At 37.3% G+C, this 27849-nt stretch overlaps 3 protein-coding genes across 3 annotated transcripts; 1 reads left to right on the top strand and 2 right to left on the bottom strand.

Moving 5' to 3' along the window:
- Window positions 1–726: 726 nt before the first annotated feature.
- syngr3a (synaptogyrin 3a) lies at window positions 727–5847 on the bottom strand. Its single transcript, XM_077213266.1, has 4 exons — window positions 5589–5847; window positions 3761–3995; window positions 3392–3537; window positions 727–2514 (listed from the first exon to the last, which is right to left on the bottom strand). Exons 1-4 carry the CDS (start codon window positions 5688–5690, stop codon window positions 2311–2313), a joined length of 687 nt encoding a protein of 228 aa, XP_077069381.1. The 5' UTR covers window positions 5691–5847; the 3' UTR covers window positions 727–2310.
- A 1603-nt stretch (window positions 5848–7450) lies between these two features.
- On the bottom strand, window positions 7451–10542 carry gfer (growth factor, augmenter of liver regeneration (ERV1 homolog, S. cerevisiae)). The gene is made up of 3 exons (XM_077213265.1): window positions 10315–10542; window positions 8246–8454; window positions 7451–8127 (listed from the first exon to the last, which is right to left on the bottom strand). The coding sequence occupies exons 1-3, from the start codon at window positions 10522–10524 to the stop codon at window positions 7965–7967; spliced, it is 582 nt and encodes a 193-aa protein (XP_077069380.1). The 5' UTR covers window positions 10525–10542; the 3' UTR covers window positions 7451–7964.
- A 1133-nt stretch (window positions 10543–11675) lies between these two features.
- Window positions 11676–16740, top strand: drg2 (developmentally regulated GTP binding protein 2). The gene is made up of 13 exons (XM_077213263.1): window positions 11676–11756; window positions 11993–12092; window positions 12200–12360; window positions 12431–12520; window positions 12711–12771; window positions 12851–12941; window positions 13247–13319; window positions 14390–14480; window positions 14561–14658; window positions 14758–14923; window positions 15544–15602; window positions 16308–16361; window positions 16453–16740. Exons 2-13 carry the CDS (start codon window positions 12029–12031, stop codon window positions 16537–16539), a joined length of 1095 nt encoding a protein of 364 aa, XP_077069378.1. The 5' UTR covers window positions 11676–11756; window positions 11993–12028; the 3' UTR covers window positions 16540–16740.
- Window positions 16741–27849: the final 11109 nt, after the last annotated feature.

Below are 27849 nucleotides of genomic sequence, written 5' to 3'. Positions count from 1 at the left end.
CAGAGTTGTAGAACCTGTATATTTGGCCCCTCGACCAGAACCGTCAGGCCTTCCCCAGGGAGTGATGAGAGCGAGCTCCTTCCACAAAGCCTGTTTTCTCAAGCTGGTGCTTACATCGGAAAATAGACCCAGCCAAGTGCGAAACTTTGTCTGTTCTCACATTTCTGCAGTAGATGCTGGATGGTGGGCGCGCCCCCTCCATACTCAAAGTACACATGGCGGCCATTGCGGTAAATCACGCCCGGAGGCCAACTAATCGAATTGGGAAAAACTATCTGGTTCTTAGGTTTTAACTAGAGTTATGCTAGCCGCTCCTCAGTTGAAAGATTCTGACAATTGGGCATTTATGCATGGCTTCTATAGGCAGCCAACCCCGCCCCTTTCGGCAGGCTGAAATGCCATTTGTCTGTGCACTTGCGCAGATGTGAACCAATCAGGCTTCAGGATTCTGAGAAAACGGGAGTTTTCCCCATAAGAGTTAGTGAACTAACACAATGCTCGTTCCCGTTATCTCAGAGAACCAGGGTTACCCGAGTAAACAAAAATGTTTTCCTTGCTTAATTTAGAACTAAATAACATTGGGATATATCAGAATATAGAATTATATAACCATTTGGAACAATTTACAGTAGAGAGTTTAAAATGTTACAAGGTACAGCTTCTCACAACTGAATAATCTCATTATAATGGTATGCGAAAGTCATTAAAGGGGCACATTACAGGTGATCCACTCATGAAAAAACAACTTTATTTTTATAATGTCTGACAACTGCAGTCTGAAGACATTCCAACTGACAACAGCAAATCTTTTGTGTACATCTTTCAATCACAAAATGGCATATATTGCCTGCAGATACAGTATGTAATATGTGTTTTAAAAGAGTCATGGACTAGGTCAAGGCATTTTTACTGATGCAAATTTTGCACTTTGTCCTTCAAAGGAGTACAAATACAAAAATTAAGTAAGGCTTTAAATTTCACATCTCTTCATCACCTATTATACTTGTTTAGAGGTGCAAATTTGGATCCAGCAAAACATACCTCAGTAAATTAGAAATATTGGTCCATGAGGCATTTTAAAGAGTGCAGAGTTAAGTACAGGAAACACAAGACCCTGACCACTTTCACAAACATACTTCATTTACATGTTTTGAAGTACAATCACTACCATTTTTGTATGTTACCCTATCTCTGAACACAGAAACATTACCAAAATCTACCACATATCAGACAAAGCACTGATGATGGTCACCAAACAGCTTTTTTTTCTTATTTTTTAAGAACAGCCAACTGTTGAATATCTGAAGGGTGTCCCAAACACATCATTTTGCAGTTCAAACATTTGAGGTCTGTAAAGATTTTATAAGTCTCTAATGCTCATCGAGGCTTCATTTATTTGATCAAAACTACAATAAAACAGTAATATTGTAAAATGAATGGTTTTCTATTTTAATATATCTCAAAATGTAATTTATTCCTGTGATTCAAAGCTCAATTTTCAGCATCATTACTCCAGTCTTTAGTGTCACGTGATCCTTCAGAAATCATTCTAATATGATGATTTGCTGCTCAAGCAACATTTCTGATTATCATCAATGTTTAAAACAGTTGTGCTGCTTAATATTTTGTAATAACTGTGAATTTTTGTATAATTTTTTATCATTTTAATGTGTCCTTAATTAATAAAAATATTAATTTCTTTCAAATGCCATTTGCTTCAAAAATGTTTATTTTAAATGCCAGTTAAAATCGGAATCCACACAAAAAAATCCCAAATCTTGCTTTGTCTCAACAGGTTTAGAGGCTTCACAAAATCAAACATTGAATCAACACCATTTTTACACACCTTTGATACAGAAGACACCCTTATCTACAGCGAAACTCCACCCTCTTTTAGGAAGACCACCTCTCGTAAACTTTTAGTTGAAGAACGTGTCAAACGTTTGGTGATTCCATGTTTCAGATATTGCACTTTATATACAGTACCCAACAACATTATGGAAACTGAATATATAAGTTATTGTTTAGGATGCATGGCACTTTATAGCTCTCTAAATATAATACATGCAACGTAACCTTTTTCATTTTTATACAACACTGATACCCTTCAATCAGTTTCATTCCAGCTGATAAATTAACACGTAATATTCCAAATGAAAGTGAAATCACAATCAACATATTCTCGTACAGAAGTTCACAGAACGGTACTACCTATGAACATTGTCACACCACTTCAGTTTGAAGAGCAGTGCCAGTCATCCACACTGATAGACCAATGACATCGCACATGGACTCTTGCTCGGCAGCATTTCAGTAAATTGGCACCTGGTAGGTTTGGCCGGTGGGGTCCGGGTTTTCAGTGAAGGGCGGGCTCTGGTATGTGTCGTCGGGCTCGGTGCTTGTGACGGTGGGGTAGGGCTGGACGGGAGGGTTGCCATCAATGTGCTCTGTTGTGAACAGGGTCATATCGGTCCCTAGCAGATACTTCTGCACCGCTCTTACAGTCGAACCAGCCTGAAATACAAAGTGAAAGCAACTAAAAGTCTTGGATTACTATCAAACTCTCTTTCAAAATAACTAATCTCAACCCTGACCACTTTTCCTGTTCTTGAAGCACTACAGAAATATTGGTGACAAATTATTCTAGTACTTGGCATTTAGTTTTGTATTTTTGTCATAGGGCGCTAAATTTGTATCCTTAGCAAATTCACTGTAAAAAAAGTTGCTGCCTTAATTTTTTAAGAACACCAACTTGGATGTTTAAGTCATTTCAACTTAAATTACATTAAACTGACTTTAAAAATTAGTAGAATCTTGTAGAACATAAAAAAGTCAAAAATTGCTTTCCTTATTTTGATGAGTTAAAGCAATGTAAAAACATATGTTGTCATAACTTATTAATCATCATTTTATACAGTGATGCTGAAACATCACAGTATTATCAAAACAACATCTGCAGGTCCTTGTACGACGTCTTGCAAGAAATATGAATTAAACATTTACAGTATATAACATATATAAATGTAATAAACAAAATAAAATAATCGTTGATGTAACGATTTCTAAAAATCATTGACGAGATAAACATTTCACTCTTGTTCAGTAAGAAATAGGCAATGTCTTTCACTGCTTCTCTCACATCAGGACACAACACCAAACACTATTCTTATCCTCATTCATGGCCAGGGAAAAGGAAGTAATTCTATTACATCTTCCCAGTCCCCTGGGGGCTGAAACCAGTATGTAGAGCAAGCTAATGTCGATGAGATAGGTCATGATTTAACAACTTCCTCAAGTACTCAAGTCAAAATGGATTGGTGTTCTGCAAGAACGGTGGTCACTCTCATAAAATGACAGTAAAATGTGTTTTCATTTCCATTTTCTCATTTACCCAGGTGAAGATGGAGAAGAAGGAGAAGGTTATGGCAGCTCTGGCAGCATCCGCTCCCTGATTTAATGGCAGCTCATCTGGGGTGGTGCGTTGCCATTGGTTGGCCAAGAAGCAGAAACAAACAAACCACAAAAATGCCCAGAAACCTGTAATCATGTACAAAATAATATTAGACTAATGACAATATATTTACTATACTGCCCCCATGTTTACATAAATAGACAAAATCCCAAATAAAAGTGACAATTGTCTGAAGGCAATACTTCTGTGGAGATTATGAATCGTTGCCAGACCCCGTGAATAATTCACAGCTTAAAAATAGCATGCAGTTACAGAGAGTCTGAGTTTTGACTTGCTCTCATTGATTACCTGAAAATCCAATGTCCAGCATCACTGCCTTCTTTCTGTCTTTAATACTGCTGATTTGTTGGAACTTCATGTCAAGGATAATGAAGAAAATGCAGGCTAGAAATGCTATGAGCCCAATGGTGGTCCCGTAGTTGCAGGCATCGTTGTTCTTGTTGAAAACGCAATAGAGCCTCTCGCTGCCGTGGTTGACGTAGCCTTCATTTATTATGGATCCAAACACCACTATTGAGAAGATCTGCAGGGGAAAAGATACGCGTGATTTAATTATGTGTTTATATGATAATGCTGTTAAAACCCTTTGTAAATGACATTAAACATTTGATACTATTACATTGAATACTATTGTGTGAAGGCAGTTGATATGAAATGACAAAGCAGTGACAGAAGCTTCCTACACTGTCACATGTTATACTTCATCTAAAATTATAACAACATTTTTATCATTTTCGTAGAATTATAGTTACAGTTTATATTAATTGAGAGACTATATTTGTACTTTTAAAAATGTAGTAACCATAAAAATGTGTAAAATATATAAAATGGTGACCAGTTACAACAACTAAAATATACACATTTTCATTTCTGCATATATAAATTGTACGTACATTTTAAATAAAATCTGGATGTTGATAAAATGGACAAATTTTTGAACTCCCTGATTATACATAGCTGTATGTGGATAAAAAAAATAAAAAATAGATAAAAAAAAGACATATATATATATATATATATTACAAAAACATTAATTACATTTACTAACGATAAGCGTTATATAATGTAGTATTGGTAGTTAATGTTCTTAATTAAAGCTATTGTGTCTATTTTTTTAAATGTTTCAATTACAAAATGAAACAGAAAGACAAACTTACACAGTCATAATGATATCCACTGTATGACCATATCAATGCTATTCCATGAACACTATGTAGGCCTACTGTAAATGTTCTAAATCAATATTTTCTATTTGTAGGACAAGATGTCCTTAACTATTGTTCTGTATGAAATATTTTATTTCTGAAAATATTCATATAGGCTAACACCTATTTTACACGAAATAAAAAAACTTTGACTGAAAAAGAATTTTATTGCACAAAGCCATAATCCACGTGATGTGTTTGTCTGATGCAAAAATGGAAGTAACAGTACATGAGCGTATAGTAAAGCAACAACCAATCAGAATCGAGGAGCCGGTCATATAGAAGCAGTCTGTGGCTGCGGATCAAAACCTAGTGGGCTGCCTATCTAAACAGCATTTCTGAGCAACATTAATGCTCAAAATGAGACACTCGCTTATATTTTTGATACACTATAGTGATGCTCTTACTAAAAAACCCTGTATTGCATTAAAGAGAAACGTTCATCAATTTAGGCTCTATCCATATAGCCTATAGGTATATATCTAGTCACGTATACGTGATAAGGCCTATTTGATAAATATAATAGGCTACATAATAATATAATGCTATTACAAACGAATTCATCTCACAATAATAAACAAAACAATACAAAATATTCAAGAATGAGCGCGTGTATTTAGGCTATATATATGTTATTATTCTAGAAGGAATCACATGAGTAATCTCGTCATCAGAGGCAAATACGCTTCATGACATCAACGCGTCAAAATTTGCAATATAAACGAAAAATAATCTTACATGTCACAAACAAACGCATATCTACGGGCGTCATATTTCCCATTGACCTCGTTAAATTATTAAATGAGCGTGTGAAGTAAACGTTATAATTATGATTTGCTCTGGGTTATTCTCACAGACTATTTGTCTCCTCTAGGCTAACCTGATTATCTGTAGGTAAATAAATGTCTTACCCATGATAATATTCTAAGGATGGTCTGCGGCTGCTGAATAAAGGCAAAAGGGTCGAAAGCAGCCCCGGCTCTCCCAGCGCCAAATGAACCCACTCCGTCCATTTTCCTCCTACTGTTATTCAGGCTCTGGGCTCTTGGTCGAGGTAGGCACAATCTCTCTCTCTCTCTCTCTCTCTCTCTCTCTCTCTCTCTCTCTCTCTCTCTCTCTCTCTCTCTCTCTCTCTCTCTGTCAGAGGCGTGCGCAATCTCTCTGATTTTGTTACATTCTCAACAGCAGCATCTATTGACTAGTCTTTTCTTCGGTGTTTGGGAAAGTGGGTGGTTTAGAATTAAGTGTGATTTCGAGTCGTCCAACCTCTTATCTGTCTTTCATCAGCAAGTCCTCTTGTGTTGGAAATTAGCATTTTCTCATAACTTTAATTCTCACAAGACGTGTATTTGGAATAAGTCTTTGTATTATGAAAACTGGTTTAAATGTAATATTTTTGTCTTTAGTGTATGATGGAGTCATGGTAATATTCTCAATTACAATGATTTCTGTTTAAAACATGCCAAAAAACCTGTTTTTTTACACAGTTGTAAGTGGCATACCTCAAAACATGGTGATATTGCTATTCTTGCACATGTGACATCCCTATCTCACTCACATCCCTATGTTTAGGTAACTATTAGAGATCATTTATGTAACAACATGCATATAAGTGTCTACATTGATAGACTTCAACTAAATCAGCTCAGATCACACTATATTATTTTAAAGAATTTGATTTGAAGGAGATTAGAATGGGTTACCTACACTTCTCAAATTTCCCCTAAAGTAAAAGAACTTCCATTTTAAAATAATTAATGACATATATCCATCCAAAGAAATTACTTATAGGTCAAAATTTTATATTGGGGGAATCTTCAATTTTGTGAGAATGACATTGAAACTGAACACATCTTTTTTGACTGTAAGTTATTCTGTTCTCAGTTGTACAGCAAAATGTACCGCATCGACATCCATGTCAACCCCTTTAGCTATGAAGAAGTTAAATTTGGTGTGCTCAAGAAACAATATACACAACACTATCTGGTTAACGACCGTTTCGGACTTGCTAAATTCTTCATTCATAAATGTTTCATTCTATTTGAAAACAAACTATTTAGTTTTAAGATCTTATTAGTGCTACTATTCTCTATCGTGGTCCTTGTAATACATTTCTTCTACCAACCAGTCTAGTGCAGTTCTATATTGGGAAGGGTAAAATATTTAAATATAAGCATTTACCCCCCCCCCCCCCCCCCCCCATGTTTTCCATGAGTTAAGTGCCTTGTAGCTTTCTATCACCCCTTGTAGATTTAGTTATATACACTATTATTTTATTTATTTGTTTTTCTTTCATTCTATTATATTTAATGAAATATAATATCATATAATTTCAATCCTTATTTATTTTGCTTTAATATCTATTCATTTGGATTTTCAACATTCCACCAGTCTCATGTTATTTCTTATTATTGTGCCTGCTAACTTCATAGGGGCTGTTCAGCTTCAGCCACTAGTTGGCCAAATGGGACATTTTAGGAAGCATGCAGAATATTTTGTCAGTAGGGTCTAGTGTTCTTTTACCCTTATGTTCTTCAGGATATTTATTTTTTGTTTCATAGCCTACAGAGCCTTTGGTGTGACATTGTGTCGACTATCACAACATACTTAGGCTCATAAAATTGTATATAAACACATTTATATAAGACAAGGTCTAATATTTTAAGTAGAAATTGCTATTTGTGTGTAAATAAAAACCCTGAAATTACAAATGAGAAAAGTCATGTAAATACACCGGTAATAAAAAGTGTAAACCATGAAGAACACTCAGTTATTGGTATTATGGCATTTGATTATTTATTATTATGTTAATATGTTGCCACTCCAAGTTTCTGTAAATAAAAAACTTTGAAAATCAGCTTTGTCATTATAGCAAAAGTATCAGAAATATATGGGGTCCAAATATAGTCTTTGACATTAAGGGGCCTTGGAGTCAAAAAGGGTTGAGAACCACTGCTCTAAACAAACAGAACATTTTTTATTTCCAGAGTTCATCCAGTTACCTCTGGGCTATTTACATCCACTGAGAGCTCAACCATCCAAAAAAAAAATATATATATGGGCCATAACACCATTCTCTTGTAGACAGACAAACTCTTGATTAAAAGCACAGTTTACACATTTGCATATTGATAAATCATTTTATCAACTAGAACAAAGTGTAAGTGCAAAGTTAACACGTATATGTTTATGCATGACTCCTGATTGGCACTGCAACCTGCATTTGTTGCAACAAAAATAACAGGTCCACAGAATCAGTATGCAACGTCTTTTAGCTCATGTTCATTTCAGTCACAAGAACCATCTTTCCAGCCATCTCGCCATCGCTCATCCACCCTGCTGCAGTCAAACTCCGGCTTGCCTAACCGGATGTTGATGTCATTATGGAGACGACACAGCCACTGTGAGAGGTTGTGTCGGCTGTTAGTGTCTGGTTGATTTGTTTTCAATCTGATAAGAGACAAGATCATTGAAACATATACTACCAAACATAAATGTAAACACTGAAATGCTTCTGCTAAAAAAATGGTAGAGGACAAACATAAAAACCATAATAAATGATGACAACCTTGATCTCAGGTCCTCTGCACATTCATCACACGGGAAAACCTTTGAGAAGAGGTTGATGAACTGGGTCATCTCCCCCCGTTGTTCTGTGGTCGGTGTATCGGGATAATATGCAGCCATAGTGTGAAGAAAAGACCATGAGCTCCTGCCTAGCTCCTCTCTGTCCAGAGGGCATTCAACAGGCTTAGTTTCCTCCCCCGTCCTGCTCTCCTGTTCAAATATCATATGATTGTTTACTGTAAACAATAGCAACTGTTGTAGCACAACATTATTGTGTTGCTCTGGCAGCTAAACTATAGAAGTCACTACAACCAGTGTAGGGGGTAGGCCTAACTCATAACAAGTAACTTCAGTTACATAATCAGATTACTTTTTCAAGTAACTAGTAAAGTAAGGCATTACTTTTAAAACTTACAACAAAATATCTGAGTTACTTTTTCAAATAAGTAACGCAAGTTATCTTGTTTTCCCATTTATTGACTGACAGCTCTCTTGACCCCATGTTGAGACAAATCGAAGTGCAGATGCATTGTGTAAACATGATGGTTATTGTAGCTCTAGACTAAATGCGAGTGTGCATTTACTCATCTCACTTGCACAATTTTTTTTTCAATATTCCTCAAGATGTTATGCAAACCTCCAATAACTAAATATGTTCAATAAAATATACATTTTTATGCATTTAATCTCACCTTATTGACCAATGTACTTGGTTCTGACCTTCGATGATTCAGTTAAACCATAAGCAATGACTATAGATTTTTTAGTAAAGTAAGTGTTAAACTTTTCTCCTGCATCCTATTCTTCTACAATCCAGATTGGCAGCACAGCTGAAAGGTTTGTTTGAACTGCGCCCTCTAATGTACAACCGTGAATTTGCATTTCCTTCAGCCTGAGGATTATTATTTCACTTCTGGTGTGAAAGGGTCTTTACATTTGCCCAAAAATATAACTTTTTTGTTATAAAAAAACAAGCCCAGCCCAGGTGAAAAAAATGTAACGCAAAAGTAATTTAATGCATTACTTTTCTAAAAAAAGTAACAAAGTAACGCAATTAGTTACTTTTTAGGGGAGAATAACGCAATGTTGTAATGCATTACTTTTCAATGCAAACTTTCCCCAACACTGACTATAATCATGAATGGCTTCTTCCACCAATTAGTCCAGTGTAACTGGTTCCTATAAAACAATGTTTCTCAAACTTAGACACAAAGGCCCTATAATGTTTAACACAAATATTCAAAACCCCCCTCTCTCAAAGGCTCAGATACTTTTTCTGTAACTAATCTTCTTGTTTTCAAACTACTTTTATTAGAAGAAACTGAGGGTATTGATATAGAGTATTGATATATTAAATGAATTAACCACAATTCATTTTGTGATACCAGAAGTTTTAAAAACTGTATGTTCCTCAATAAAAACAATAGTTACAGTGGGGATAAAATAGAAATATTATTTCAGTTTAAATCTTGATTTTTTAAAGCAGTTTAATGTAAATTATTGTTAGGTTATTTTACATATGACTTATTATTATATTTTATTACATTATTATTATCTTATTAATCATGATTCATTTATCTAAATGCTTTAAAGTCATCCTGCAACTCCCTTGGAAGTTTACTGAGGCCCACTGGTTGAGAACCACAGCAAAAAATATTGAATTTACTTATTATAGCAGCCAACATATTTAGAATGACTATAGAGACTATAAAGGAGGAATGATGCCCTTCCCTCACTGTCACTCTGCAGCCACTCTGTGTGACTATTACTGCTGGCCTTTTCTTGCAAGAAAATAAACCTTAAAGACAATTGGAAATTTTTGTCTCTTATTCTGTGATATCATTTTGTTTGCCACCACAACATATACCAAAGTTATTACTAAATTTAGTGTTACTTACTATAGTAAAACTATAGTGCAAGAGGTGAAAGATTAAAATGTAGCCTAATTCTGAAATGTAAAAAATCCAAACCTTTACTACAGTACAATTGTACTGACAAGTCGAAACAAGTTCAGCAAGGATGCATGTGTTTAGTTGTCATTCAATCTATTTTGTTTTGTTTCACTGTCACCTGCACTGAGACCGAGGACGTCTGCTTCTGCAACTTCATCCATGATTTAAAATCCGTACACGCTCGGCACGGTTTCTTTTTCGGTTCTCCGGTAGTGGTCGGGTCTTTACTCGAAATGTCCCCAGGTGGCCTGTCAACCACGGGGAATGGGAAACCCTCCATACCAGCGTTATTTTGCGTGGAGGATCGCGACCCGGCAGCGGCTGCCATGTTTAAACTCGCACGATGTGTTATATATCCAGGGTTGCCAGATCTCCGTGATAAACCCAGCCCAATCAAAACTAGTCTTAAAGGGATAGTTCACCCAAAAATGAAAATTGTCATCATTTTCTCACCCTCAAGTTGTTCCAAACCTGTATATGTTTCTTTCTTCTGTTAAACACAAAAGAAGCTATTTTAAATAATGTTGGTAACCAAACAGTTGACGGTAACTATTTACTTCCATACTCCATAGTATTTTCCCTACCTACGTCAATGGGTGCCATCAACTGTCTGGAAGAAAGAACCTCATAGAGGTTTGGAACAACTTGAGGGTGAGTAAATATGATGACAGAATTTTCATTTTTGGGTTAACTATTCCATTAAAATACGCCACTCACACACCCCAAAATACATAGTTTACAAGGTCATTGTTGTGCATTACATATTTTTTCAACTGGAAAACAAATTATAAACACAGTGTGTTTTCATAAATAAAATTATCGTACCTTAAGATTGACAGCTGGTGAACAAAATACTTCAGTTGAGGTAGTTATCCTTTATTTGTTAACTATTTGATAACAAACTATTTACAGTTTTAAGATCTTGTTCTAATGCTATAATCTCTAACTTGGTCCTTGTCATAATTTTTGTTCTCCCTACCAGTCTAGCACAGTTTTATATCGGGTAGGGTAAAATATTTCAATAAAATCCTTTGTCAAACCTGTAATCTTCGAGGAAAATAAATCCGTGGCAACAGTTTAAAAGAATTGCGCGGGGAAACCGCGGACTTGGCAACCTTGTGTACGTCCCATGTGAGTGTTCTTTACAAGAACATTATTCCACAACGGTGTGTAAGGGACCAAAATCCGAAGTAATTAAATGCCTACGTGAAATAATTACTAAATCGGTTTTGTGAAACGACTGTTCAAATGAACCGATTCGCGGAAATGAGTCAGAATTGAAATCCAACCACTGTTAAGCATGATTGGTAGGAACATTTGTTGTCAAGCATATATTGGTCTTGTGTAAATTATCAACAGTATGGCAACAACGGTTAAAATATAACTGACATATCACGATAAATCTAAGCCCCATATGCAAAAAATAAATAAAAAAAATTCAGGATTTAAACATTAGAGAATTAGTTTCACACCGGAGCAATTTCTGTGCAGCACTGTGTCTACCAACGAGTGGTGACGTCACCAGCAGTCCATGCCGCAGATTTCAGGCTGCCTAAAACTGTAATTATCACATAATTTACTTCTTTATATACAAGAGTGACAGTGTCTAATACTCTCTGAAGGGTTGACTTTGTATAAGTAGCCATTTGATATGATTTTTGTATGTCATCCCATATCAATCAGCAACAGTGTTTGATAAGTTTGAAATAAGTGCCTACTAGCTTAGCTTACCACTGACAACGTAGCTAGAGAGCAGATTGGACATGCTTTATTTCATGCTACTGTAATGTTCACAGGCTTCACATTAGGAAACATATCACACTTCATTGACAATGGGGATTCTGGAAAAGATAGCGGAGATAGAGAGAGAAATCTCTCGAACACAGAAGAATAAAGGTAAGTCAAGAGACCCTGGTTTAAATGTCCAATGGGCCTTTTGTTGCTTTGTATCTGTTTACGTCTTCATCGATTAAATCCTGATTAGTTCCCAACTTGTTTTGCAGCAACTGAGTACCATCTGGGTCTATTGAAAGCCAAGTTAGCCAAGTACAGAGCCCAGCTTCTGGAGCCCTCAAAATCGGCTGGAGCCAAAGGTGAAGGCTTCGATGTTATGAAATCTGGCGATGCCAGGGTGGCTCTGATTGGATTCCCCTCAGTTGGCAAGGTAACAATGACACCAACTGTGCCATATTTCTGATGGACAAGACATGCTCTAATTGATGGTATTCTTGTAGTCTACTTTTCTCAGTTTAATGACATCAACCGCAAGTGAAGCGGCTTCATATGAGTTCACCACCTTGACCTGCATTCCAGGTGTCATTGAGGTATCATTTATGTTAAAATATTTCTCTTTCCTCTCTGTTTTTGTTAATATCTTATTTCTGCTTACATCATTACTATTGTTATTATAGTAATTACAATATTAGGATATAATATCTAGATTTGTATATAATATCATATGCATGTACTGACATGATATTGGTTTAATTTAATTTGTTAAATATTTAATTCTAGTACAAAGGTGCCAACATACAGCTGCTGGATTTGCCTGGTATAATTGAGGGGGCTGCACAAGGTATTTTCTTTTGTAATGTACATTTTTATGTGTAACATATTTTGACATGTGTTTAAATTCATGCGTCTTTGTTTGAAAGGTAAGGGCAGAGGTAGACAGGTCATTGCTGTGGCCAGAACTGCAGATGTGGTCATCATGATGTTGGATGCAACTAAAGGAGAGGTTCAGAGGTGAGTTGAAATATTTATCCCTGGTTTCACAGACAAGGCTTAAGCCTAGTCCCATACCAAAATGCTTTGAGCTGTTTTAACTGAAGGGCTGTGCCATTGTTTGTTTCAAGATACACACCAGCAATGTTTTTTTTTTTTTTATAGCAGCCAGTAAGGCACGTTTATAAAAAAAATGTCCTAATTGAACTAAGGCTTAATCCTGGCTTAATCTAAGCCCTGTCTGTGAAACCAGGCCGAAGTCTTTGGAGAATGTTTGCAATATTTGCGCTATTGTTCTGTTTGATGATTGATGTTTTGTTCTTCAGGGAACTTCTGGAAAAAGAACTTGAAACTGTTGGCATTAGACTCAACCGTCCCAAACCAAATATCTATTTTAAGGTCAGTTTGTCTATTGACATGTCCTTTAAATTGAGTCAATATTTTGTAGAGTCTCATTCCTTAATTTTAGTCCTCTTTACTCTCCAAAATACCATTTGTTTTTTGTTGAAAATAATATTTTAATTGACGATAATATGCAACTGACAAAAGGGTCAAGTTGTCACAGATTGTCCAACCTCTTTAAAAATGTGCACTACTTTTCAAAAGTTAGTGGCTAGTAAGATTAAGATTTATTTTTTAAAAGAAAGTTATACTTTTTTTCAGCAAGGACGTATTGATCAAAAAAGACAGTAAAGACATAATGTTACAACATTTTTCTGTTTCTGAAAAATTCTATCATTTTAAACTTTCTTTTCATCAAAGAATCCTGACAGAAATATTAAGCAGTAAAAACTGTTTTTGTTTTCAACATTGATAGTAATAAGAAATAATAATAATTCATTACATTTATATAGCACTTTTCTCGGCACTCAAAGCGCTTTACATAGAAGGGGAAATCTCCTCAACCACCACCAGTGTGCAGCATCACCTGGATGATGTGACGGCAGCCGTATTGCGCCAGAACGCCCACCACACACCGGCTTATATTTCTAGAGCAGCAAATCAGCATATCAGAATGATTTCTGAAGGATCATGGTGTGACACTGAAGACTGGAGTAATGATGCTGAAAATACAGCTTTGACATCACAGGAATTAATTACATTTTAAAATATATTTACATAGAAAATGGTAAACAATTTTTTTTTTACTGTATATTTGATTCAATAAAAGCCGCCTTGGTGAGTATAATATACTAACACATTAAAAACATTAAAAAAAAATCTCACCGACCCCAAACTTGTGAACAGTAGTGTATAAGCACTTATTAATCATTGTCAAACATAACGATATATCAACATGAAGCACTACATGTGAAATTGTCCTTTTGAAAAAAAAAAAAAAAAGTTTCTGAAATACTGAGACTGTTTACTGTTTAGAGACTAATAGGATTACACACAGATATACTGAAACATGACTTTTGCTTAATTTTTTTATTCATCTGTTCACATGTAAAATATCTGTTTTTCAGCCTAAAAAAGGTGGTGGCTTATCGTACAATTCAACAGTTCCCCTCACACACTGCTCTGAGAAGCTTGTTCAGCTCATTCTTCATGAGTACAGTATCCTTTTGCCTAGTTTAGTCACTTTGTTTAATTTTCCTCTAACGAAGAGCGACAAGTCTACCTTAACTTGACTGCAGAAATCTTCAATGCTGAGGTTTTGTTCAGAGAGGACAGCACTCCAGATGAATTTATTGATGTCATTGTGGGCAACAGAGTGTACATGCCTTGCTTATATGTGAGTATATTTCAATTCAAGTATCAACCTAATGCAAAGCTTCTCAGATTTAACAGTATGTTGGCAAATTTGAATATGATTGTTACATATTTGTTACAGGTGTACAACAAAGTGGACCAGATTTCTATAGAGGAAGTGGATCGCCTGGCCCATAGACCTAACAGTGTAGTGATCAGCTGTGGCATGAAACTGAATCTAGATTACCTCCTTGAGCAGTTATGGGAATACCTGGCTCTGATCTGCATATACACCAAGAAGAGAGGAGGTGTGCCTTTTTGTCCTCATATTTTAGTCATTTAAAATGTTAACGGCTTTCACACTAGAGCAGTACTGCTCAACCTTTTTGACTCAAAGGCCCCTAGTTGTTCAACATATTTGAAGTCCTACCTCTATTTACAGTATTTCTGCTGTAATCAATACAAAGCTGCTTGTTTTGTATTGATACATTAAGTTAATGATCCTTTTTAGCATTTTAATTGAGATTAGAGTTAGATTATTGTAATCTATAAATGCTTTATTTGAGTTTTAGTGTAAACCAAGTCTGTTTGGCATCAGATTTTGGTTTATTTTGGTATTAATTTGGCTTTCCATCCTCTTGAAAAGGTGATCTGGATTAAGGCTCACATTTGGTATTAAAGCATTCCTCCTAAATTAAAATCTGGACATAAATCTGGGAAGTTCCTTTTCAGAGATTGCCATAAGAACATAAGTGCTATGTTTCTTTGCTGTACAGTACTTTTTACAAAGCATTAATATTGAAGAAGTGTATTGGTGTTCATTTCCTGTTAAAAATCAAAGCCAGTACAGTATAGATATTTTAATTTCTTTAATTATTGTGTTTTTGTTCCCCAATTCTTACCCTCCTTTTTTTTTATTGTTGTGTAGCACGACCAGATTTCGGTGACCCTATAATCATGAGACGAGGAGCATCAGTTGAACATGTGGTATGTCCCTGTATTTCTTACCTTACCTACTTTATTTATGTGTTACGCTGTGGTCAACCTGTAAAAAACATACTCAGTGCACTTTTAATCAATTTTTAGAAATTTTAGAAAACTGCATTGTAGATGAAGTGTTGTGCACTGTGTAAAAATATACCTGAATGTGTGCATTTATATTTGATATGTTGTCTAATTAAATCTTCATCATGTACTGTATACTATAGTGGCCAAAAGTGATATCCGGAGGGGATATTTGTTTTTAATGACCCTACAAGTTTGATTAAACCATCAAAATATGAGGAAAATATTTTAAATATGAGGGAAGAACAAAACATTACACTTATACTCAAAATAGGTAAACTACAGCTACTGGTTTTATTTCATTATGCAAAAAAAATATATGCATAGAAAAGCAAAAATCTCACAGGAAAAAGCATACTTTGACTACAAAATGGTCTTTAATATTTTGTTGTTTCATAATTTCTTAATATAACAGCCTGGCCAAAAGTTATATCCAACAATTTGACATGTTTCATTGCCTTAAACATTGACTTCAAGCACAACTACTCAATAAGCTTACAAAATACATTTTTAACAATATTTGATTAAAGTGTGATGTCAATTTTCTGAGGCCCGACATCACTTTTGGCCACTTCTGTATGGCAATCACTTGTATGAACTCATGATTGTGCCTCTTACTTCTTCCAGTGTCACAGAATTCACAGGACATTAGCTAGCCAGTTCAAGTACGCACTTGTCTGGGTAAGATCCTCTTTCACCTGTAGTGAAACATAGTCTTGCTTTTGTTCCGTATGTGCTTTTCTTCAACAACTACTGTCTTTTTGGATCATAGGGAACAAGCACAAAGTACAGTCCTCAGAGAGTAGGACTGACACACATCATGGAGCACGAGGATGTCATTCAGATCGTGAAGAAATAAAATCTAGTCTTCAGATCCTCTACAGTATCAACAGAACATTTGATACATGCACAACAGAACATTTTTCTGTTAACATCTGCAGTGTTTCACAAAACTTCATGGAAGATCCTGTGGTCAGGCAGTGAAAAGTGATTATTTTGCTTATGAAAAACATCCTGACAAAACCCATTCAAATAAACAATATTCAGATTTTTGTTCTTATTTGTGCCTTTCATAATGTTTTTTTTAATAAACTGAATTGGACATGTACAGTAAGGAATAAAAGTCTGAGACTATCTGGTGTTCAAAAATAGAAGAAATGTGATATTTCAGATATATTCCATATTCTGCACTTTTCTAGGTCACTAACCAAATTTGTGACATTGATCAAGTGACCTCCTTGCAGACAGTCAGATGAAGCACAACTAGACAGAAAATAGATATATAATAAATATATTAAAGACATTAAAAATATAAGACTACCAGGGTGAAGTGACGAAAGGTGTTTCAACACAAAGCAATGACCATTATTAAAGATTTGCAGATATATTCCACCAATCCTGTGTTAGCTGTATTTTACAATGCTAACATGACAGACTTAAAGATCATAGTTCATTCATATTTGAAGCACTAGACAAGAACACTTGCCTAGTTAGTCCATACCAGTTGAAGATAGCTAGACATCATGTTCTTCTAAGGAGTAGCAGATTATGTTGAACTTCAACACTACAATTTATCACAAGGTGTGTTTTTTTCTTTTTCTTTTATGGTGTTTTAGTTAACCATTTAAATCATTGTTAAGGGTTAATTGCATCTGTAATGGCCTAGGTGATAAGATTGTGATGTTTTACTGCACACATCCAAGGAACATTTACAAATGTTTTTTTAGCTTGCTAAGAGTGTTTTAAATGTAGCGTATCCAGTATAAAACTTACATTTATGCATTGTAATAAAGTATGGTTAGCCTATATAGTGAAGACTTTATATGATCGCAGCACACCAGTAAGTTCAACTCACAACTTAAACATGGGTGGTGACTCAGAAGCACTCTTTATATCACAAGATGTTAACTGTTAGCTTTCTGTATTCATCTGAAAACCTAGAGCTGCCTACTCTATTCATTACAGAAAACTAGCATAATAGATGACATTAAATATGCATGCTGAAGCACTCGGGCTGTACAACACAACAGACAAGTGTGGACTGGGGAATTATCAAGCCATTGGAAGGCTGTTCCACTTATGGCTTGATGGGGCTTTGTGTAATCAGCCCACATTTCAAAACGCTACAATGATGAGCAGGATGGCGAGAAACTGTTTTGGAATAACTTGAGGATTGAAGTTTCTACGCTGGAGTTACTTTGAATGAGTTCGGATGGAAAGATAATGGTAAGAAGGACGAGTGCCGTTCCAATGAGCTACGCTTGTAAACATGACACTTGATGCTGGGGCCATATGGTGCTGGCTGTGTTGGTGTGTGTTTTAAGCCGGGACTGTGTAGCCTACTTAAGCTTTTACTTCATTCTGATATTCTGCATCATTTACTGCTGTGCTGATCGTGAGATTTTGAACATACTGGAATGTTTTGAATACTGCTGTCTGACATTGTTAACTGAAATGTAGCTAAACTTTTATGTAGCTATTTGTAACTTACTGAAGAAGGAAGCTCCTTAAGACCATTTAATTTGAGCAAATGTATTTACATTTACAACAGTTTGTGCTGGTTCTCGAATCTGATTCCACTTATGGAGACTCTCAGGATGGTCAAGCAAATCCACCAATTTTTTCTTACAAATAGGCCTACTACTGTTTAGGCAAGCATGCAGGCATTTAGACCTCATGTTACTCATATATAAACATAGCGCATATTTGACCATTTTTCAATCTTTTCGGAGATTGAGCTCCAGGCCATCAGCGGCCGTTTAGCGCTCATGTACCCGCAGAGAACAGCTTCATCTCGGCCAGTCCTTCGAAAATTTGCCGCTGGCTCTTATTGTCAGGGTTGAGGAGATGAGGCGAGGACTCAAGTGCAAGAAACAAGGGCTTTTTATTAATAAAACAAAATACAAATAAAAACTACACCGAGGGGGGGAAACAAGACGGACTGGACTTGACAGCAGGGAAATACACAGTGTACATATGACGACAGTCACAACAAACCAGCACAGGACACAAGGAGAATAAATAGGGAAGCAAACAAAAGATTGTAACGAGGGACAGGTGAGATTGAGTGGACAGCCAGACCTTTCTGACAATATGTGTTTGGTCAAGATTAGAAAAGATTTTGATCATAAATTATGATGGGCAAAGAAAAAAAAATACCACACTTGACGGCATGTTTCTTGAGACATAAAAGCCTAAAATGCCATTATATTACTATCTTTTGTTTTGGTTTTTGAATGCACAAAGAATCTAATGTCTTTGGTTTTGTTACTTTTAGTTAGTTAGTTAGTTTAGTTACTTTTAGTTGTTACAGTTTTAGTGTGTTATTTATTTTTGTTTATTGTTAAAAAACAAGAAAACGTAATTTCCTGTGTTAAAATGAAATTGGCATTCTTCAATAAATAAATAAGATTCAATATACAAATATCTGATTTTAGAAAAATGAGCATATGTGTATGAATTCGGTACAATTTTTTTTTTACCTTAAAGTGACATCTCAACCATTTGGTAGACGCCAATATTGTAAAAAATTATGGGATGTGTTGAAAAAAAAAATTTGAGTGTGGTTACTAGCGACATAAGGAGATAAGAAATGCATAGCCAATGATGTGCTGTTTTTAAGTTAAAAAATTACATTTAAATTTCCCTCCAAAACTCCTTTTCCCACTGTCACCCTCACACTGAGATACCTGTTGAAGTGCCCCAGAAATTGCTGTGTTAACCTCATTTCTAAACATCTCTTCTCAAGGGAGATTTTTTGCAGCATCTTTGATTTCCATTACACGAGAGTAGATGTTAAAAACTTCATGATGATTTGTACTCCGGTTTCGCCAAGATAAGCATCAACTAAGACGTAGCTTAACAGTAACCTATGCTTCTCCATCCATTTACGCTTCTTTCCATCTGGTGACGTGAATCTCCTTCTGTCTGGTGTTAATAGTGTATTTGCGCGTCAGCACACACAACGGCTGCAACCACAGTGCGGTCCCCCCATAACAACCCTCTGGATTGAGCGGAGTAGGGAACATCTCTAGGGTCTTCAAGTGGGCACCTTCCGTCCTCAGTGTTTCGTCGACTAGCCCACGACACCTCAAGAGGGCTCGACAGTGACTCTGGCGTCCCAGAGTCACCCCCCTCCGTCCCCCACTCAACTCAGCCCAGCTTACTGACCTCTACTTCCCTCTTGCTGCTGAGACCTAACCACAATCTCACAATCTCTCCGCAACCCAACCATACGCGCCAACCCGTTTGACTAAGGCTGTCGAGCCCCACTGGTGCGTTAATATGCAGTTTCTGTGGCAACGGTTCCGTATGGCATACCACCTACCGCAAAACACAATATCTGCCCAACCACCCGTCATTCACGCAATATACACAGGAACGTAATGACTGTAAATACTATACAACCTCTACAAATAAACCAACAGTGCTGCTGAGACCTAACCACAATCTCACAATCTCTCCGCAACCCAACCATACGCGTCAACCCGTTTGACTAAGGCTGTCGAGCCCCACTGGTGCGTTAATATGCAGTTTCAGTGGCAACGGTTCCGTATGGCATACCACCTACCGCAAAACACAATATCTGCCCAACTTCCCGTCATTCACGCAATATACACAGGAACGTAATGACTGTAAATACTATACAACCTATACAAATAAAACAACACCCTTCAAGTTTTCAAGAATTCTACGAAACCGTAGCATGGCGGCCTGTACTCAGCCAGCTAGAATCTTTCCGTCTCAACCACAGCCAGTTGCTGCTCCTTTCTGCTGCTTCAGATAAGTTCTTTACTGTGCGACGCAACTCTTGACCACTGAATCCGACGTCTCTGAGGAACCGGGTTGTAGAGTGTGCCACAAAACCTCGACAACCCACTTCCAATGGATAAACCTGGACTCTCCATCCTCGCTGTTCTGCTTCAGTGGCCAGATGAGCATACCGCAATTTCTTCCTCTCATATGCCTCATCTACCGCATCCTCCCATGGCACTGTTAACTCTATTAGTTGAACAATCCGTGCTGATCCAGACCACAAAACAATATCTGGTCGTAGGTTAGTGGTGGCAATCTCAGGTGGAAAAATAAGCCGTTGATCAATATCAGCCAGCATCTTCCAGTCCCTAGCAGCTTCCAGTTGTCCTGGGCGAGAATTGGTGTTAGCACCTTTTCTTGGAGGTTGCTCGCCTGGGCGGAGGAATATTGTCTTCTGCGTGTAATGTTTTGCTAGAACAGGCGGCAACTTATTGGTCATACTACGCTTGCCTTCCAATGCTAAAGCCAAACATCGCAATACTTGGTCATGGCGCCAAGTAAGCCGACCTTGGCTAAGAGCCACCTTACATCCTGTCAAAATGTGCCTTAATGTGGCAGGTGATGAACACAAAGGACAAGAGGGATCCTCTCCTACCCAGAGGTTTAGGTTCTGCGGTGATGGGAGAACATCATATGTTGACCTAATAAGGAAACTGATCCTACTCTCTTCCATTGACCAAAGGTCTTGCCAGCCCATTTTTCGTTGTTCCACACTCTCCCATCTCATCCACTCTCCCTGCTTGGCCTGGGAAATGGCCTTTATACATCTCATCCTCTCCTCCTGCTTTCGCACCTTGTTGACTACCAGCTTCCTCCTTTGAGCTGGGCCTGCCTTGTGCCATTTAGGAGGAGCTAAACTGAGCCCAAAACCCCCTCTTCCATGCTGTACCTGTCCCACGATATCCCCAATTTGAAGGTCAGCCTTTGCCTCTACTACAGATTTCTATGCTGACCACTTTCTACCAGTTTTTACCACAGGGGCTGCCTCCCTTACACATTTGTCGCGTGACTCTGCTAAAGTCATTTCCAGTCTGACCTTGGCACACTTAAACTCCTCGGTTAAAGCAGAGACTGGCAGCTGCAATACTCCTTTACTATAAAGTCCCACTCTGCTGAGGCAGCGTGGAACTCCCAACCTTTTCCTGATGTATGAACTTATTAACGCTTCCAGCTTATCCACTTTTGTCAAAGAAACCTCGTACACAGTCAGTGGCCACAGCAACCTTGGCAGTAGACCAAACTGAAAGCACCAGAGTTTTAGTTTGCCTGGTAGAGCACAGCTGTTTATGCTCTTCAACCCTTCCACTGCTTGTCGTCTAACTTCTCCCACTCGAACTGTGTCCTTTAGATCCCCATCGTACCATCTCCCTAGACTCTTCACTGGCTTCTGAGAAACTGTTGGTATTGCCTCACCATTAATGAAGAATATTTTATCTACTACCTTGCCTTTAACTATTGAGATGCTCCTTGATTTAGAGGGCTTAAATTGCATTCGTGCCCATTCAATATTATCTGTTAACTTCCCCAATAACCGATTAGTGCAGGGTACCGTTGTAGTCATGGTTGTCATGTCATCCATGTATGCTCTGATTGGTGGTAGTCGCATCCCAGAAGCCAAGCGCTCTCCTCCTACTACCCATTTTGATGCCCTAATGATTACTTCCATTGCCATGGTAAAAGCCAGTGGAGAAATGGTGCATCCTGCCATTATTCCAACCTCTAAGCATTGCCATGTAGTGCTGAATTCTGGAGTTGAGAAACTAAATTGCAAATCTCCAAAATAGGCTTTCACTAAATTTGTTATCGACATCGGTACCCTGAAAAAATCAAATGATGCCCAAAGAAGCTCATTTGGCACTGAACCATATGCATTAGCCAAATCCAGGAATGACACGTGGAGCTCCTTCCTCTCCTTTTTAGCTGATTGTATTCGTTGCCAGATAACAGTGATATGTTCTAAGCATCCTGAGAATCCTGGAATGCCCGCTTTTTGAACTGAAGTGTCAATGAAGCCATTCTTTAATAGGTAGGTTGACAATCTCTGAGCAATAATGCTGAAGAGAATTTTGCCTTCGACGTTTAATAGTGAAATAGGGCGAAACTGACTGATGCTTGTAGCATCTTTTTCTTTGGGTATAAAGACTCCCCCTGCTCGGCGCCATGATCTAGGTACAACCTCCTTTTCCCAAGTAAGGGAAAATAAGTAATAAGTAAATGAGATATTTTTATTCACAAATCAACTTTGTCTAACATAGTTTTACTGTAAATTGAGAAAATATAAATGTTTTCATATGGCAACGCTGTACCACTATGGAAAAATAGGTAGCCTATGTTGCCGTATTGGCAATGCTGTACCACCACAGTATAGCCTTCTTGCAGTAATGTATTTCTCCATTGAGATTTTTTATAGATAGTAGCATCAACAATGTGATTGCAGTGTACAGTGTTGGGAAAGTTCACTTTCTACATGAACTAGTTCAAAGTTCAGTTCACAAATTTTAAAATGAACTAGTTCAGTTCATACTTCACAATTTTGAACTAAGTTCACGGTTCCAAAAAATGAACTAGTTCATAGTTATTTTTTACCATGTGTTGCTGCGAGCTATTTTTTTAAAAATGATTCCCACAACCCATATACAACCACAGACAGCGGTTATTTTATCGGCGGGCAAAGTTTGCACAGAAATGTAAGATTTTTCCCATCCTCACCGACCTTGTCTTAAAACTGATCATACGATACGACGCCTGCTCGCTGCTTTGTCGACTACATGATGCTTTTTGTTCGGTGCGACACTGGTGACTTGTGTTGCCAGATGGGGTGTTTTTTTCGCTACATATTAAGGCCTGTTTATGTGTGTTTTATCCGGGATTTCGCCTGGAAGACTCTATAGAAATCTGGCACCCTATTGAACGAAGTTAAACTGAGAGAGCGTGCGTTCACAGACACGTTCATGATAACGTTCACAATAACGTTCATCAGGCAGTTATACGTTCAGTTCACGTTCGCCCAAAATATGAACGAGTTCATGAACTATCGTTCAATGAACGCGTTCAGGCACAACACTGGCAGTGTAGTTGTAGTTGTTGTAGTTGTATTTATGTATGAATAACAATCAATTTCTAAAAGAAATGTGCAATTAAATAGGAAAGAAAATCATAATTTTATAGAAAAACTTTTTCACACTTTGGTATATGGCAAAGTTTCCCTAAGTACCCCATCAAAATTCTTTTTTTCAAAAATCTTTTTTGATTTGTATAATTGAAGTTATTTCATGTAATAAAAACTTAAAATAGGGCATGGTTAGAATATAAAGCATACTAGGGTTAAACAATTAATTTGGTGTATTACTTTTTCCGGAGCAAATTTGGGTTAAGGGGAAAATTAAGTTCCATAACTTTATATTTAGGCAATACTGTGTAGAGTGTTGCTTTTCTTCATTTTATTGAATTGCTTGCATTTGCTTGTTTCCTTTTGTCTTTTATAATGGCTATTGTTGTTTAATTTAAAAATTGTCCAGCAGCCATATCACCCTGTAGCCCAAGACTGGTTGCTCACTTAAGCTAAGCAGGGCTGAGACTGGTCAGTACCTGGATGGGAGACCTCCTGAGAAAACCAGGTTGCTGCTGGAAGAGTTGTTAGTGAGGCCAGCAGAGGGCGCTCACCCTGTGGTCTGTGTGGGTCCCAACGCCCCAGTATATTGATGGGGACACTATACTGTCAAAGAGCACTATCCTATGAGGCGTTAAACAGAGGTCCTGACTAAAAGGTCCTCATTAAAAACCCAGGATGTCCTTCAAAAAAGAGTAGGGGTGTAATCCCTGCATCCTGGCCACATCTCCAATTTGCTCCTTGGCCTCTGTCCATCATGCCCTCCTAATCATCCTCATTCACTGATTGGCTTCATCACGGTCTCCTCTCCACCAGTAAGCTCTGTGTGTGGTGGGCGTTCTGGCGCAATATGGCTGCCGTCGCATCATCCAGGTGATGCTGCACATTGGTGGTGGTTGAGGAGATTTCCCCTTCCATGTAAACCGCTTTGCGTACCCAGAAAAGCACTACATAAATGTGATGAATTATTATTAATTATTATTATTGTTATTCAATATTATAGTAAATATTTTATATAAATAATATGCCGTATCTGGTTGAGAAAGAGTCCGTTAGAGATTGTGATATGGAGTTCAGTAAAAGTTATTAGCCTATTATTTAGTTTAGAATTAGTAACGAAGGCTCAAGCTCAACCGTCAAACTGTCAACTTGAGATTTTAATTTGTGTCAGAAGGAAGTAGTTCTGCACAAAATGGTTTTTAAAGACACTAGGTTGTTGTTTCTTATTTATTTACTCACTTGTGCTGTCGAACTGTTGTATAAATGCAATATCACACACGTAGTCGTGCGATATGGCCGTATATCAGCAGGCAGTCATTACCTACAGAACTCGCAACAGTGCTGATCACAACAGTAATGATAGACAGCAATATCAATCGGCTTCTGTGATATTGCTCACAGAACAAGCCCAGTGAAATAAACTGCATGACCTTTCTTGAAGTTTTCAAAAAGTTGGTGAAAGTATTTGCTTTGTTTCTTGATCGCAGTTTTGGTGTTTTATTGCTCAGTTGGACAATAAGACTCAATAGAAAGATGATGGTTTTGATTGTTTTACTTTATTTAATAGAGCATTAACATAATCTTTAAGAGGGCCAAATAGGTCATGTGACAGTATTTAAAGCATGGAAGGTGCTGAGACGACCCAGGAAATGATTAGAATTGGCAAAGTAGAAGTGCTTTTGACACAATAAAATGTATTGTTATAAGACACAGGAAATGAACAACATTGATGTTTGCATATGTAGGGAATAACTGAGGTGGCATTTCATTTCATGAGGATCCCTTGTGGTGTTACAAACAGTAGTGTAATTTCACACATGACGTTTATCTCAAACTCTCTTCTTTAAAGAGCCTTTGCTGCCCCCTGGTGATTTACCAGTAGAAAATGTGTGAAAAGGCTTCTCGAAAAGAGGAGGACCTGGCTGCAGCCTGCAGATCGGGGCGGGGCTGCACGTGTCGTCCCGCCCCTCACTACCTCTGATTGGCTCTGTTGTCTTTGAAAATGTGTTTGTAGTTGGTGTAGGAAGAAGTATATGTCATTTAATAAAAAAACTGGAAAAGCTGTGCAGTTACACAGGGAAAAAAACATTAGCCTGTAACTCGCAATATCCCTGAATTGATTGTTTTGGTAAATTAAGATGGTCTTTAGGCTAACGCATGAACGATCCCACAACACTTCAAAAAATGAATTGGTTGATTATCCACAACAGGAGGTTCAGGTCTTCACAGAGCCGATCCTGACCTCCCTGGGGCCCTAAGCTAAATTTTGTCAAGGGGCCCTCCTATCTGACCCATGTAAACCATTTGCCACACCTGACACCCCAGTGCATTACAATTCTTCCCCCTTTAACTAGAACTAATGAAAATGTAACTCCTGATATCAGAAATAGACATTGTTACTAGAAAAATGACATTCTTAATATCAATAATTCACTTTAAATAGTACGGGATGAGGGATGTGCACCCATATTGACCAGTATATCCAGCCAATCAAATGCAATTTAAATGCAATAGGCTATAGCCTAAAAATCAATAGTCAAGGTCAATACATTGCTTTCCATCTTGCTTTATTGTTGTAACTAAACTGACTTGGAGACTAGATAATCATTGTCTCGTTTTAAAAGTGTGTGCGCCTATAATGAGGAGTGCCATCACGCATATATTGTGGGCTGCTGGTCCCCACAGATGTTTTGCTGGAAAGGGCGCGTTTCATTTCGTGCACGCGCATATGAACGCATGTTAACGCGCGACGCGGTTATCTTTTCCGAGCTGCAGTTTATAAACAAACACGTCGTTGCCCTTTGACGTTTATCAAACGTAATAGGCAAGTCAAGTAAAATTTATTTATATGGCACATTTCATACACTATGGCAACTCAAAGTGCTTTAAATAGAAAGGAATAGGCCTACTACAAATAATCACAAAATAAAAGCAAGGAAAATTAAAAGTTATTCAAAATACTTTAAAAAGGAATTAAAATAATCACACAATGGAAATTCAAAGTGCTTTGTATAGCAAATAAACACAAAATAAAAGCAAGGGAAATTAAAACAGTTATAAAAGGAATTAAAAGAGATAAATGATAGGCTATTATAAAATGAATTAAAGTAAAATTAATTAAAGTAGTAAAAAGATGATAGAATAAACTTCTCATCTGGCAAAACACTGGTGTATCTTATTTAGCATATAGTTTTACTCATACACTGTAATAAATAGTTGTATTTCACTCTCACTTTTTTTTGCCAGGCACAAAGTCACATAACATAGCCCTGGAAGTGGCTGGCAGCAAGCAAGAAGACACAGAAAGACTAAAAGATGCACTGCCCAGCTGGGTTATACAAACAGACAGACTAGAGAGAGGCACATCAACTTAACTTTACTGTTCGTTGCTGACATCAAACTTAGAGAGGAGAGAATACAAGTCTACCTGGTTGCTGTTCCCGCAATTCACTCTCATGGTGTTTTTTTCTCTGTTTTCGTGACCAGAAGGATAGTTCCGCTTAATTTTCTCATCGATGTTGTAAACTTTGATTGACGCCCTTTGACATGAGGGGGAGGCGGGGCCTTGAGTAATTTGCCCAATAGAATCTGACTGCAGCCTCCAAGACTTCAAGTTACGCCCCCTTCAAGTTACGCCCACTTCCTGTTACGCCCCTCTCTTGCAGTCCGCAGACAGACCCATCTCAATTTGCGGGGCCCTACCATAGACTGTAAAAAACAACTTGTGTAGTGTGCGTATAGGGCATAGACATAGGGCTGATCGGTTCTGGGTCTTCAGGTAGCCAAGAGGAATTAATTATGAATTAGTCTAAATGATTTATGATATTTTGATTATTTCATATCACCATAGAGAAAGGAAATTCAAATTATGTATCAGTATCGTTATCAGTAACATGACAAGACATGCCCATTTATAGTTACAGAAGGTGTTTTTGGTCATGCAGTTGTATGATAACTAAATAACACTGAAATAGGATAATGTGCCTAATGCATAATAATAATGCATAATTCGTAAAGAGCGCGCCTAAAGTCTGTTCCTATAATGAACGCAACTTTCAAGCGCATCTGACTGACAGATAAACAGCGCGTTTTTTAATTTTTTTAAATCTGTGCTGTTGTTAATGTTGTGGTTATTTCAGCAAACAGTTTAGTAAATTCAGCTTAACAGCATTTTTTCATGTAGGCTATCATTCAACTGAACTGTGCGCACGCATTTTAGACAAGTCCATGTAGTACACGTCCGTG

The sequence above is a fragment of the Siphateles boraxobius genome, unplaced genomic scaffold (genome assembly GCF_051911475.1).
Source record: "Siphateles boraxobius isolate OS27281-9 unplaced genomic scaffold, OSU_SipBor_1 66, whole genome shotgun sequence".
NCBI lineage: Eukaryota > Metazoa > Chordata > Actinopteri > Cypriniformes > Leuciscidae > Siphateles > Siphateles boraxobius.
This window is presented reverse-complemented; position numbering and strand designations above follow the sequence as displayed.

What these genes read in the sequence shown, in the direction of transcription:
- syngr3a (XM_077213266.1), bottom strand. Translation starts at nt 5,690, where the DNA reads ATGGACGGAGTGGGTTCATTTGGCGCTGGGAGAGCCGGGGCTGCTTTC. An exon ending in GCTGGACATTGGATTTTCAG is followed by an intron (nt 3,538 to 3,760) that starts GTAATCAATGAG and finishes ACATGATTACAG; the next exon opens with GTTTCTGGGCATTTTTGTGG. An exon ending in TCTTCTCCATCTTCACCTGG is followed by an intron (nt 2,515 to 3,391) that starts GTAAATGAGAAA and finishes TTTGTATTTCAG; the next exon opens with GCTGGTTCGACTGTAAGAGC.
- gfer (XM_077213265.1), bottom strand. Translation starts at nt 10,524, where the DNA reads ATGGCAGCCGCTGCCGGGTCGCGATCCTCCACGCAAAATAACGCTGGT. An exon ending in CGTCCTCGGTCTCAGTGCAG is followed by an intron (nt 8,455 to 10,314) that starts GTGACAGTGAAA and finishes ATATTTGAACAG; the next exon opens with GAGAGCAGGACGGGGGAGGA. An exon ending in GCAGAGGACCTGAGATCAAG is followed by an intron (nt 8,128 to 8,245) that starts GTTGTCATCATT and finishes GTCTCTTATCAG; the next exon opens with ATTGAAAACAAATCAACCAG.
- drg2 (XM_077213263.1), top strand. Translation starts at nt 12,029, where the DNA reads ATGGGGATTCTGGAAAAGATAGCGGAGATAGAGAGAGAAATCTCTCGA. An exon ending in ACTAAAGGAGAGGTTCAGAG is followed by an intron (nt 12,942 to 13,246) that starts GTGAGTTGAAAT and finishes TTTGTTCTTCAG; the next exon opens with GGAACTTCTGGAAAAAGAAC. An exon ending in ATACACCAAGAAGAGAGGAG is followed by an intron (nt 14,924 to 15,543) that starts GTGTGCCTTTTT and finishes ATTGTTGTGTAG; the next exon opens with CACGACCAGATTTCGGTGAC.